General features: G+C 40.4%; 1 protein-coding gene across 1 annotated transcript; it reads right to left on the bottom strand.

The window, feature by feature from the left end:
* Nucleotides 1–2004: 2004 nt before the first annotated feature.
* On the bottom strand, nucleotides 2005–14147 carry PLAC9 (placenta-specific 9). The gene is made up of 3 exons (XM_009706432.1): nucleotides 14090–14147; nucleotides 3117–3217; nucleotides 2005–2157 (listed from the first exon to the last, which is right to left on the bottom strand). The coding sequence occupies exons 1-3, from the start codon at nucleotides 14145–14147 to the stop codon at nucleotides 2005–2007; spliced, it is 312 nt and encodes a 103-aa protein (XP_009704734.1).
* Nucleotides 14148–14427: the final 280 nt, after the last annotated feature.

Below are 14427 nucleotides of genomic sequence, written 5' to 3'. Positions count from 1 at the left end.
AGGATGTGCAGATAGGACTTTCATTTCAGTCAATGGCAGCAGTGTGACTATGTCCAAAGTCAGATCACTCCCTATACTCATTTGTCAGACAATCTAAACATATCTTGAGAGGAAATGGCAGCTGAAAGTGTATCTTCATTGCTTTACACTGATAGCAGGGGTTCACTTCCTTGCCAGGGAAGGAGTAAGCTTTTGAATTAAGGGAACTTTGTTAGCTGTGCTTTAGTCCTGGACTCCACCTGATCTTGTTTTCTTACTGAGAATACTGTGTTTGAAATGCAGTTTTGATTAAGTAGGGCTGATGAAAGATTTAAAATATAAAACTTTGAAATAGTGTCTAAAAGCAAATACCTGTTTATTACAAAGCACAGGAACACAAAAGGCAAACTACAGCTAAGAATTGTTCATCCCTGCCCAAATTCTGGAAACACAAGCTTACTAAATGAATGAAAGTGCAACCGTTCGTGACAACCATACTGTTACATTCAGCTGTCTTCTGTCTTCCTAGTGCTCAGCTGGTATCTGTATAGAGAAGAGTTGATGTAATTATTTTTGGTTATAAGATCAGGATCAATCTTTGTGGATAAACATAATTTAAAACATGAATCCTGCTACTTTAGAGTGGGGAATTGTCACTTTGATTCACCAAATCACAGAAGGAAGGTCCTATCTGCAGTTCTTGAGCCATTTGGCAATTGTTGCAAGCTCCATCTGGGTAGTACTTACTATAGATGTGCTGTAAATATGCCACAGTTGACTTGGGATTTCCATTTTAAATTCACTGTAACACTTTACTGGAATACTTTTCTTTTTTTTCAATAAATTATTGTTCCAGGGCACAGATTAAACTGTTACCTATTAACTGCCCCTCACAGAGAACTGGAAATTTTAATGAATAACAAAGTTGGTGAAGACATACCAGTCATGGTGACCAGATCCATACAGCCAACTGCAAGAGCTAAAAACCAACATAAACTCTATTGCTGTCTCCTTTAAGCCCACCTATTATGTAAGTGCACTATCGTACACACATGTGTATGTACCCATGTACTGCTGTCTTAAACGAACAAACAACGAAACCAACACTGACAAAACTGACTTCATAAACATGTCTGTGGATGCTCATATCTTTCCACAAGAGGTTTATTTTCCACCAGCAGTGTGTCTCACCTTGCTAAGGACAGAACATTATAATAAGCTGTATAGAACAGGTGGTCTCATCCAAATAAATTCTGTTGGGGTTTAATCCAGAAACACTTATCCAGGAGCATGTTTTGTATGAGGGCCTTGCATGTCAAAATTGGATTTAAGATATCAAAATGGTAATACTTCCCATAAATTTTTTTTGTATTTTGTTGCCCTCCTTTGTTTCGTTTGGCACACATGGTCATGGTTTAGTGGTGGACTTGGCCATGCTAAGTTTATAGGTTGGAAAGGACCATCAAGTCCAACCAAACAATTCTATGATTCTAGTCTATGAAAGAATCACAGGATCTTAAAGAGACCTCAAGATTGCTTCTGTCTTAAGGTGTGATGCTTGCTTAACATTTCTAGTGGTGAGGAAACTACAGTCATATAATTTCAGTGGCTCACTGTCCTTGTGAGAAAGCTTTGTGTTGTGTTTTGCTTGAGTCTGTCTTTCTGCATTGTTTCTTCTTTTATTCGCTTTTGCAATGAGGAAGAAAACACAGCTTTCATCTTTGTGGCAGCCTTACTTATTCTGATGGACCACTTCCAACATTCTTTAGACTAAACATCCCCAATCAAACCACCTTTCTGTCTAGCTCATGTATCTAGCTCCTTGGCTGGGTTTTGGTTGGTTTGATGTTTTTCTTTTCCTTTTCTTCTGCCCTCTCTTTAGTGGTTGTTGAAATCTGGTGTTGCAAAACCAGACTCAGTATTTCAGCTGAGGCCTTAGCTGCACTGAATTGAATGAAGGAATTACTTCACATCTTAGGGAGATAAAAGATAGCGTATTTGATAATAACATATGCAACACTGTTTTCAACTTCGGTTGTATGCCACTAGATACTTACCATCAAAAATGTCTATAAGTGAGGTTCCTGGAGCGATAGGGATATTCGATGTTGTCTCACTGATGATGTTGAGTAGTGACTTGACTTCTGATTCTAGATGCTCCACTGTTTTAATTACCTTCTAATGAAAGAACAAAGGAGACAAATGGAGAAAGGGGGTAGTCAAAAGGTCAAGCGGAAGCAATTGTACCAAATACGTTAGCAGAAGTGCATATCTAATATCCCATAGTGCTAACAGCCAATTCATTTATATTCCGCATTGCAGGTTTAAATATTTCTTGTGTTATACTCGCCTCTAGTGGCAGGAAGTATTAAAACTGTGTTTCGCAGGAGGTAGGTTACAGCACCTCTGTATAAAGAATCACACATAATTTGACTTCTTGGAGGGAGCTTTGCATAATTTGTTTTTAATTCTCTCTCAATTCTGAGCCACTGTCATATCCAAGAAAAGAATCTGCATGGGAGATAAGAAGAGCTGATGGGGTGGAAAGAAGAGGGCTGGGACTAGAGCAGGCAAGAGGTAACATTGCCATTGGAGAACTAACAGCATGCAGTTTGGCAGCTACCCAGCTGGGAATAGTTAGCCCTGGACATGTATCTTGTGAGTGCATAAGACACGAGGGAACAAAATTTAAACTTTGCAGCTTTCCTAGAATCCCAGTCATAGAGTTCATTTAGCTCTTGAGTGTCTGCAGGAGCAAGCAGAAACTGCTCCGTGAGTCTTTGAGTCACCTGCAGAATTCACATCTAGCCATGAGCAGATGTGAAAGTCTGCAAGTATCAGTTCTGAGATTGTTATATTACAGGCACAGTTGTAAACATTTTCGAAAAGGCTGATATGTAATATTCAGTGGTTGCTTTATCAGTTGTTTGGAATTCATCAGGATTATATGTTTCTGGTAATAATGGCTTTATGGATGGTTACAGACCATTACATCTGAAAAAAAATAGTCAGACCTTGAACAGAATAAAATCAAGAAGAGACATGGTCTAGAAACATTATTCTTCTTTCTTTTTTTTTGGTCAAAAGGATGGGGCAGAGGTCTAGTAAGGTCCAGCAGCCAGTGTAATAGATCTTACCTCTTCAATAATATCTAAACGTTTGTGGATTGTGTCATGTTCATTACACCAGCTTCCTCCTCCCAAACTTCCAGGTAACACACTGACAGGGTCTGCAGCAGCTGGAAAAACAGCCACAGTTAATTACCAGGAGCTTTTTAATAGCAGTCCTTACCTTTCTGACTTCTGAAGTGGTATTTTGCATGCTAAACAGCACTGTTTATGAAACCAAATGTAGGAGACCCAGGTAGAAATTGAACCTCTCTCCCAGTAACTATAGCTATACCCCAGTGCCATGAATGTCTCCTTGCCTGTTGACGTTGTCAGAGTTGGTTGGAACAAGGTGTTTCTTCTTGCCAGGAGTATTTTTTGGGGTTGTTTTTTTTTTGTTTGTTTGTATGTGTGTTTGTTTTACACAATGTGTTTTTCTTCAGCCTTTGTAGGGTAAGTTTATAGACTGTAATTCTGTCTCTACAAGTATAAAAGCCAAGCATTGGGAAGATCGGCCTTACACATCAGTTCCTCTTAGACTTTCTTCAGAAGTAGCTGGTACAGTAAAGCTTTGAAGACTAGTTAAGTTTGTCCACTTATGCCCTAAATGGATACAAGCTGGTGATTCCATTGTCCCAGAAACTTGTCCACGTCAGTCTGATTTCGCAATGGGAACAATAAAAGTGTGCACAGCTGATGCCATTTGCTGATCAAGTCATTGTATATGGTGCTATATACAAAGTCACTTATCTCTGTCAGTTATCTGTATTTACTTCTCAGTACTCATAGGCTCTTGCTCTTTGAACATTTCATTCTGCTGGCTCTACTCCATGAAAGGTCAGTACTTGCTGGGATCCATGCTTTAATGGCACCAATTTCCTTTTCATAACTTTTGTGCAACATTCAGTAACATTTAGATTTTAATGCAAGTACATAGAACTGTAGCAGTGTATTTTAAACCCCACTAAAGTGATAACATATCTTGCTCCATGTTGGTAAAATTAGGTCAGGTTCTTGTTTGAGGCCTGAAGAAGCTGTGATAATGAGAAAGCAGCAGTAACTCATTTCTGTTGTCGTTTGATTGTAATGGAGACAGAGAGGAAACTAAGCTTGTGTTATAATGAACAGTAAGAAACATAAGAGCAACTAGTCTCGTCTTCAGTACTGTTGTGCAAGAGCAGTGATTTGGAACTGCTGCAGTGCTTCATTGCAAGTCTGTGCCAAGATTTCTGGAGTGTAGGTATCAGATGATGGCAAGCACATGTCAGTAAGGATTGTAGCCATTGCAGTTTGATGGGATGAGAGATGTGCTCTGAGATGGAATGGTATCCTTGAAATTGGAGGACAGAGGGTGGGGAGGAGGAGAGGACTGAAATAGGATCACTGTACTAGATGTTATTTAGAAATTGGTTTGGCAGGGCTTAAGAGGCAATTTTTGGTTGTTTATGTGTAACAAGATTTTGATTTGGGGTTTTTTGGTGCGTTCACCAGGAGGTGGTGCTGTTAGGACAGAACCCCAAAGAATTAATCTACCTGTTTACAGAATACTGCTGAAATATGGCAGGTACTTGAACACTAGCTGCTTTGCAGTTGCCCTTATTTTCCCCTTTGTTGCTGCTGGTGATGTTTTGGGAGTGTTGTTACCTTGTTGCTTAGAGGTCAAGTGAGCCATGCTACTTCTCAAAATTTTTACTTATTTACATGTTTTTTCCATCATGGCTGAAACAATATGGAGATACTGAAATTCTGTGTCAGAGGTTACAAAGAGGTGGCCAGTCTTTGTCTACAAACCTTGGCTTTCCTAATAATAGGATAATAGCAAGGTAAGCTCCATTTTACTGTCAGAGATTAATAAAATTTCCACCTTTCCAATATTCCCAGCTCTAGCTCTCAGCGTGAAGCCTGATGGCCCGATTCAGCTGAATGCTTAACTACCACCCATCATGTTGGAGAAAGGACCAAGGGCAAGTAGAAGGCATGGTGATGAGGTAACTGCGGATGATTTGTTGACTGCCGAGAACGTTCCCAGATCTAACTAGAAATGAACTGTGAAAAGAGGTAGCAGAAATCATTAGGTGGACTAAGAGCAAATGTAAGAATTTAAGAATCCTCCAGGAGGTTATTTTTCACTGTATTAACCCAGCTGTAGATGGCTGCATCACAAGGTTGGATGGAAAGTTTGGGTGAAGGCCAGTACCAGTTGTATGTGGTTGTTAAAGGAGCTTTTGGCCAGCCCTAAGTGACAGGCCAGGCTTGTTTAGTTTTGCCAGTTCTCTAGAAATGGAAATGCAAGAGGGTTAATGTTGGCTGGCCCAGGTTAGTGTTGGCCACTTCTCCTTCTCTGATCACGCATCTTACATCATGCTGGTCCATTAAAGAAAGCCCAGAGCTCTGCTGTAGGAAAAGCAGAAGTAGCTGTCTGTCCTGCCCAAATCAGATTCTGATCCAGAGATACTGTGGCCTTTCCAAACTGCCTAACAGCATGGTGGGCATGCCTGTTGGTACTGTGCAGAGACTCCTTTCACCTTTTTCGTGCTACAAGACCTTAAATCCTCAAAGTGACCTTTTTTAAAGCAGAAATGATAGAAGGTCTTACCCAAAATGCCACTTTAATGATTTCCTTTAGCTTAGCCCTTTTGTGTGAAAGAGGATTCTGTTCAGCACAAAGCTCAGCATTGTGCTGACTTCTACTCTAGGCAGGTGTATATAGGTGGGGAGGTTAGATATGATAAATGATGCTGTCAGTTGTTCAAAGCAGGGTGTGCCATGATAGGTACGTATAGGCAATGTAAGGTTGTTGCATCTCACTGTGAGCTTAGCAAAACACTGCACAGCTTTGTGTGCACGTGCCTGTCTAGAGAACTAGGTAAAGAGGTTGCTGTGAAAGGTAGGACTCAGTAGTGCTCGGTTCCTTGGGGTGGTTGATTCCTCTGTTCTGACACAAACAGCTTTCTGGCACTCAGAGCACATTGCTGCGTTATAAACTGTAATGGGCTTAACAAAGAAGGAGGAAGTGTCTCATCCTAGTTTGATAAGACTGTAAGATGTTACCCAGAACCACAGGACTAGTACAGTGCCTAAAAAATTTGACAAGTAGTCCAAGCCTAAGTGTTTCAGGAAGCACCTGATAGTGAGCGGTAAGAGTCAGTAGAAACCAAAGCGTGTCTAGTTCCCAAACCTCTCAGTATGGAGTCAGCTGAGGGCTGACCCAGCAGAAACCCTCTCAGCCAGGGCCTGCTTGTCCACATCTGGTTAGCAACTTTCACACCCGAGCAGAGGTGCTCTTGTACTTCGATTGCCCCTTGACCACCGTGCCAGAACAGGGTACTTCAAGGGGGCAATTGCTGCTGCTGGCTGGGCAGCCAGTGCTTTGGTCAGTGTAGTTTCCTACTGTTTTCTGAGCCTTGGCTTGAGGATATGGCTGCTAAAACCCCCGATTGTTGTTTTGTTGTCTGGCTTTAGCTCTTAACCCACAGACTTAATCTCTGGGATGGGCTGTTCACAGGACGCATCCGGTCCCTTGTAAATAATGGCACATATCTGAGTCACTATGGTCAGACAATTCAGCTGAAGCACTAATTTCCATGTGCTCAAAGAGAATCACATGTTGCTTATGAGCTCTGCCCTTCTCTGCATTGCAGTTGGTGAAAGAAAATGACACGGTCTGCCTTTGGCACTGACCCACTCCAGCATCATCTCTACCTCACGTAATAATAGCAGTCACGTTGTAAAGGGAGTGAAGAATGGAAGGCTGCAAGCCATGTAAGCAAAAGAAGAATGGCCTTTTAGGATACTTCCATGTACTTGCTCTCTTGTTGCCGAAGAAACTTTTTGAAAATGTAAATTAGAATTTTTACTTGCCTATGTGTCAAAGCACATGCATAAATGCAGAAAACTTTGACAGTAAATTTCAAAGCTAACAGCTTTTTAAAAGTAAACTGTTCTTTGTACGCTGTATAAATGGCATATTTAAAATGTAAGGGTATTTGCAACTTGTAGCAGCTTAAGCAAATGTGTAGGAGGCATATTTCAGTGTCTTGACTGTCTCATTCGAAACTTGATGGATTGCTTCAGGCAGATATTTGTTGTAATGTTTCAATATGTTGGAGAGAACATTACCTTTCAGTTAATTTCCTGTCTGTGAATTCCCACCTGATGCTTCCTGCAAGTGAGGTGCTTAGTTCAATTCTTGAAGCCCATTCTATCTGAAAGACAGGTGGCTATTTTCATCAAGAATCAGAAGTCTCTTGTTCAAGATAAGAAACCCACCCGTGCCTTTTTCCCTCTGATTAAGTCCTCTATGCTATGTTGATGGTGCCCATAAAAGCTGGCTGGTTCTAATTGCCCTGCGCTGTGATACAGGCAGACACCAGCAGATGGAGCGGGAAAGTGGAGAATCTCTGAGTTGGTTGCTAATAAGAATATGTTTAACAGAAGAATATGCTTAATGTTTGAGAAGTAGGATGATGAAGAGTAAAGATCTATGTATCATGATGAACCTGACTGTGCAAAACCTGATCCTATAGCAGAAGATAGAGCAATGAGCTGAAAAAAGGCCATAGTTCTAGAATACCTCTCAGTTAAGCTCCTCTGCCTCCTGTGTATTTTATATATTCCCCTAACCCCTCAAAATGTTGCTTCTACACACTCCCTGGAGAAGTCCCCTTCTCTAGGACCATCAGGATTCTGTCTCTCCAGATGCTGTCAAATGGTTCATTTTGATCATCCAAGTAGTTACTAATGTTAAGCATCAGAATAAACCTGGGCAACTGTCTCTTCACTGTCATTTGCTGCTGCTACTAAGTCTGACAGCACTGCGGTATGTGAACACACAGATCTGGTAGGTCTTTATAAGTCCTTCCTAACGATGCATTGCTGGTCAAACTGAGGTTACAGGCTTGATACAGAAATTACTGGGTTTAGGTTCTTTGGTCTGTGTTACAGAGAAGGTCAAGCTGAGTGACCATAATGTTCCTTATTGGTCTTAAAGTCTATAAAATTTCTTTTGCATCATTCTATGACCAGTGTGGTTTTGAAAGTTAACTGAGAGTTCGTGTTATGCTCAGTAGGGAGGTAGGGGTAAAACAAAGCAGACCACAAATCAAATGAAAGACCAGTGAGATTGAAACAGGAACTAGATAGCAAATAAGGAAGATAGCAAATCATGTGATAGACCAAGAGGGATAAAGGAGAACACATGTAACTCTTCAAGTAAACATACTATGCTGTGGGTTCCTTTTCGCTGCCTTAAGTTTAGCACTATCATTTTATTCCTGGAGCATGTAGCATAAGGCGGCCAGATAGCTTTTAATGAGAAAATGAAGGGGGTAGTAATGGATTTATGTCCCAATAGGAAAAAGGTCATAACTTGAGTATCAAGGTCAAATGGTGAACACCCTATCCAGTTTGGGAAGAATGCAATAGACCTCGGAAGGGATTTGCTTAAATTTTTCCTTGTCTAAATATAAGTGTTGGACTCCACTTTAACATGTGTATATAATTCTGAAGTGTTAGCTCAAGAAATTAAGCGGTTTACAAAAGTGGTTGGTGAAGTTAACTTGCAGCTGAATACAGATGTTCAACTGCTTTGAACCTGAACTGATATTATCAGTATTAGTGCTTTCAGACCTAAGACCATGTTAAGTCAAGACTGTTAGTCATTTTTAATTTTGGGGGTTGTTCTTAAAGGCATCAAACTTAGTTTCCAGTTAAGTCAACCCATAATTACATCAGCATCCTTAGGTATAGAAGTACTGGATTAACTTTCTGTACCACTCACTGGTTTCATTAACACCAGTGTACCCAAATTCATTTTAAACTGTATTATATATAACATAATCCATATTAAATTTTACTGTTCGGACACCAAAGAGAATTGATTTGGATAGAACGTGTTGTATTGGAAATGCATTTTGATGTGCAGGTTGTCTTCAAGCTGTTACATGCTCAGGAGCATATCTTTAACTGGACATAGAACATCTTCCAGGCTGTAATTTATAAAACCTTGCGTAATGCTTAGCTGTGATTTAGGCACCTCTGAACCTCTTTCTAGAGTTTAGAATTTCTAGTTGCTTAAAGATAAGGGAATTCTGGGCTTTTGTGATTGCAATAATGTCTGCACGAATGTTAATAAATATGTAAAATTTCTTAGCTTCTTATACACTGTCATAGGTTACTATGCTTTACACTGCAGGCAACTGCAGGCATTCATTTGTTTGCTTATATACACATATTGCACGTGTGTGTATATATATATGTATATATATGTACACACACCTTTATTAGGCTCTAGCTTTTATAGCAGAACAACATTGCAAATTCCATACAGGGCAAATCTGGAATATCCAAAGTGGGAGATGGAAGGTAGGCGTTGTATATTAGACAAAGAATTGACATTAGAAAGCTCTTCTGGAATTTGGGGGGCAGAGGAGGATTGGTTTGGTTTGGGGGTTTTTTAAAGTCATTTCAAGAAAGTACATTGAAAGTTTTTAATGCCTGATTAGGGATTAATCTGTAATCTATACATTTACTGTACATTCCAACTTCTACCTGAATGCCAAGCCTTGGAAAGATTTCAAACATGTAACAAAATCCAAGGGATTCCTCTGATATCCAAGATTCGTGAGCCTTTGATAGGAATGGAAACATCCTGAAAGAAGTTTCTTCCATGAAATTATTATTTTTAATATTAATTTTAGAAGCTAAATAAATATCAGAAAGTCAAGTTTCAAACTGGCAGACCTAGTTCATGCTCTTCATCACGATGTAGAATATGCTACTATGAATATTATTTCAGATCCTAGATCAGTTAAGATTGAACTTATTTTAATTCTTTTTTCCCTGAAAGAGAAGGACCAAAGAGGAAATCTCGTGCAGTGTGGGATGTCTTGCATTAGTGAAGGTGAGTCAGGGTATCAGCCTACCAGTTCTCACTTCTCTAACTTGTCTGTCCCATCAACCTACGTGTGAGATGTCATGTTGTGATGTGTTCTGGTCCTGCTGTGCCTCAGTTGTGCTTGCAAAATTAGAAATGGGATTTGATAGAAATTGTTCCTGATTAGGAGATGGCTGCCACATATTTCTGTGTAAAACTACTTTGGAGAAAGTTTTTGCTACCATGATCCATGCCATTCTCATGTCACAGGGGAGCTTCCGCTCTCGCTTACAAAGCAGTGGAGACCGAGAGGGAGTGTACAAGGCCGGGGATAGTTCATGCTGCCAGTGGGCACTCTTTTTTTCAGGCACAGCAAAATCTGGGGCCCTTGCCCTAGCTGCCTGCCAGAAGCAAAATTACTGCTTGAACAAACACTTTTTTTCTTCTGCTGTGTTACCATATTTGTGATTGTAAGAAGCACGTAAGTTTTGTGTATTTTCATTCAAAGGAAGCAGGATAACAATAAAACGTTCCTTGCAGGGAGCTGTTGGCTTGGAATATGTTTCCAGCATGCTGGTCTTCTGAACAAGCAGCCAGGGAATATCCTCTTGTGCTTGCTGCTGCAATGGAAGATGACTTCAGGGAATTGGATTGATAAGAGATGTGAGCTACATAATTTGCAGGTAGGTTACTCTAATTCATGTCATAACTTAGGATGCGATACCCTTATGCTTTGCGCTGCGAACAAAATATTCTCTTTATTATGTACTTATTTCTGTGTGAATATATATTTGCTTTGGAAACTAGGGAAAAGTGTTAAGATTGTAGCTAATAGCTGTATAGGACATACTTGTGTGTGGAGAAGCGGATGAGCTGTTTTAGGAAGAAGAGGAGCCATGTTCTAGCATATGTAAAGAATGTAAGTTGTGTAGAATAAGTGAGCTTAAGGCTGGTTCAAGATTGGAGAAGCTGCGATACATGAGTATTTGATATCACCATCAATTTGAGGATGACCACTGGTATCTAGGGATAAAGAGTTTTTCAATTTTACGAGGACGTGGCTTTTGGTCCATATTTAGTAATAAGAGCTACGGTCATGGGGAGTGGGTGAGGCTAGTCTGTGACTTATTAGTCAGATCTGTGGTTGTGTAGTTGCATACGAGTAAGTTATGGTAGTGGAAAGAAATATCATAGTACAATGAAAGAATATCCTTGTAGTTTTTTTTCTCCCAATACCTAAACAAGTCTAAGAACTTGCTTGAAGACACATTTTCCTCTGGCAGACAGTTCATGTGTTCTGCAACAATTCAGCAAGTAGAACAGTGAGCTAGATATACATACATACGTACATACTAGATCCTGGCATTCACGGCCAAGACTCACAACTGCTTCAACCAGAACAGATCAACTGCGTTTATAAATACAGCTGCATCCTGTAGATGAACAACAGGAGTCCTATATTTCTAAAGCCCTGACACTTTTGGAGTTTGATATTAACCTTTGTTTTACAGATGGAGGTTACAAAGTCCACAGAACTTAATAAAGTCCTTTTAACTAAATATAACAAGACACAGGGTTTTACAGATACATAAAATCTGTAAAAAGGCTCACTTCTGTACAGAACCCCTATCTTCAGATGCCTCAAGGTCTTAAGAAACACACCTACATCTGGGTACACTTTGTTGTGACAAACTCTTTCTCCTTGCTTGTTGGAGATCAGAGGTGAATGTTTGCAAAGACTGTAATCCTTGCATTGGAGACAATAATGCCGATAGGTTTCTATAAGGACAGAAAATCCTATGACATGGAGTATAGGTTAAACCACTGCTAGTTTATTAGTAGAGAAATGTAAGGCCAAGTCTGGTTTAAGATGGGACACATTTCATAAATTTTTATTGTGGATTTAATTCTACAATGCAGTAGTTTAATCTCCTGGAGGCAAAACGCTGGTCTGTGAGAATGCAAGTGGTCAATTTTGGGCAAAAGTAAGCTGTTCTGAAAGGACTTTTTTCCTCTCTGTTTTCTAGGCAATGGTCTAGCTTATAGATCTTCTCAGCTTTGATGTTGCATGTGGATATCAGAGGATCCAAAATATTCTGAGAAGTCATAATATGTTAGCTGAATGAAGAAAAGCATCCTTACACTTGGTTTACTTTAACTTGTAGTTACAACCAAACAAAACTTCTGCTGTTTAAAAACAAATCATGCTACAGTGTGGAGTATTGAGCAGCAATGTCCCCACAGGAGCTCTCCCGTTGCTGTCTCCTTAGTAGCATGCTCAGTATTTGGGTTGCTGAGCTAAATGGAGCATGTCCGTGGGGCCAGCCTGCCTGCTGGGTACTTGTTTACCTGAGAACTCCAGGTCACCTCTCTGCCATGCATAAACATGCAGCAAAGACTTTGCTGTTGGGGTGCTGCACCTCTCAGAACAATTTGCCAGAGGCTTTTGTAAGAATGGAGACAGGTTCAAATGGTGCAGGTGCTGAATGTTCCAGTCCCTCAGACTATATTGTATGCTATATTTGAGCAGCACCCCACAAACTAACCCAGCAACAACAGCAAAGAGCTAGAAACTGCGGCCATTAGGCAGGAGCATGTGGTTGCACAGAGAAGGGCTCCTGCGCCAGCCTCTCCTCCTGAACTGTTTGAAGGCTGAGCTCTGTGAGTCTGAGATTGTTCATATTAACAGCTGAACAAATTCTACTTTGGCCAACCCCAAACCATTTTTAAGAGGAACCCATGGGGGTTGGGAGGGAGGATCTGTAAGGAAATAAAAATTTAGATTCCTTGACTCCAAAGTAGCAAAGGGAAAGTGGGGATGACTTTTTTAAGGTACTCCCCTGGCCGTGACAGACACAAAATTTCCCATCTTGCATGAAGTACACCATTGCGAGTGAAAATGATTCCCTCACTGAGTAGCTGCCACCTGGCATGATACTGGGTACTAGTCTCCACTGCAGTTATTACTCAAGTACTATCCTACTTAGCTGGATTTTATCTATTTGCTAATGATTTCAGCTTAAACCCATACTTTTGGGGGAATAAACAAAAGATTCTTCCAGCCTTCTTTTTTTTTTCCTTCTTTAATTTCACAAATTTTTTGTGAAGCTTGCAAAATTCAGAAGAGGATAATGAGTATTTGTGGAGTGAAAACAAGTTAGTGTTGTTGCTGGGGTATTGATATTTCAGTTCATCACTGATAAACATTACAAAACCAGTTGTGTGGGAGGGAGACAGGGCAAGGGAGAGTGACTAGGACTCGGGGGCAGAAAGGACTAACAGTTTTTCAGGAAATGTTTTGATTGTAATGGAAACATACTACTCTGCCATGAAATACAAACATTGCGTGTTGTCAAGAAGTAAGAGCAGAGGGGAAATAAAGCTGGGCCTCAGCTAGCAGAAAACATGTAATACAAACAGGCTGGGAAGCCAGGTTTGTGGTTACACAGGGACTATAAACCCTTGAACTAGCCAAACTGAATAGCTTTCAGTCACACTGTTAGCTACAATGTGATTACAGGTTATTCCAACACTAATCTGTTGTTGATGAAAGTAAAATTCAGATGCAAGCTTATCAGATGTTCTGTGTTTATACTTCATGCTCTCCAGACATTTAGAGAAGGCATTATGTGCCTCAAAATCTCAGGAACAAGTAATCCAAATCAGAAGAGACAAAAATGCGGTGCTGTTACCAGCAAATCTAAAAAGAAGAGTTTGAATAAAGGAAAAATATTTCTCTGTTCACCTTGAACTTCAGTCTCATTTCTGAGTGGATTAATGTGTATGTTATTAAGGCTGCCAGAACGGTAATTATGGAAATACAGGGCACTGGCTGCAGCACCTGAATGCAGTTCTAAATTTCTGAAAATACAGTGATAGTATCTCCTGTGAGAAGTGAAAAAATCTCTACCAAAGCAATATGCCTCCAGAACGGACTTAATAGCACAAAAATGGAGTTTTCCCTGTTAAAAACAATATTCTCATAGAATTTTGACACATACCTGTGTCACCTTCATATAAAATCCATGGAGTAAGCAATTCTTTTCCTCCCCCTGCCGCCCCATGCAAAGGCTTTGACCATGTTACGGTTAAGCCACAATTTCTGTTTTGCAAGCTCGGAATCACTTACCTAAAAGATCTCGCTCCTGCAGGAGTGAAATAAATGCCAGTGCCCAAAGGAAAAGCATGGTTTCAGCCTCGCCAAGCTCTGCTGTAGTCCTCGCAGCCTCCCTCCCCAGCTTCGCATCGACTCCTCCGTCCAGCCGTTTGTGCTGAGGTTTAGCCAGAGTTAGGAGGAAATATGCCCAGGCTGAGCCAAGATTCTTGAGCTGTTCTCTTCTGCTTCCCTCCTTTTAAAAAACACCCTTCCAGCTCCAAGCAAAGTCCAGTTACCCAGGCAAGGTGGCAGTGGTCCAAGCTCCCCAAAGTTGTTTTCTTTTTTTTTTACCCTTGTATGTATTTATGCAG

The sequence above is a fragment of the Cariama cristata genome, unplaced genomic scaffold (assembly GCF_000690535.1).
Source record: "Cariama cristata isolate BGI_N322 unplaced genomic scaffold, ASM69053v1 scaffold3238, whole genome shotgun sequence".
NCBI classification, from domain to species: Eukaryota; Metazoa; Chordata; class Aves; order Cariamiformes; family Cariamidae; genus Cariama; species Cariama cristata.
Note: the sequence above shows the minus strand (reverse complement) of the source record. Positions and strands in the feature narration are given on the sequence as shown.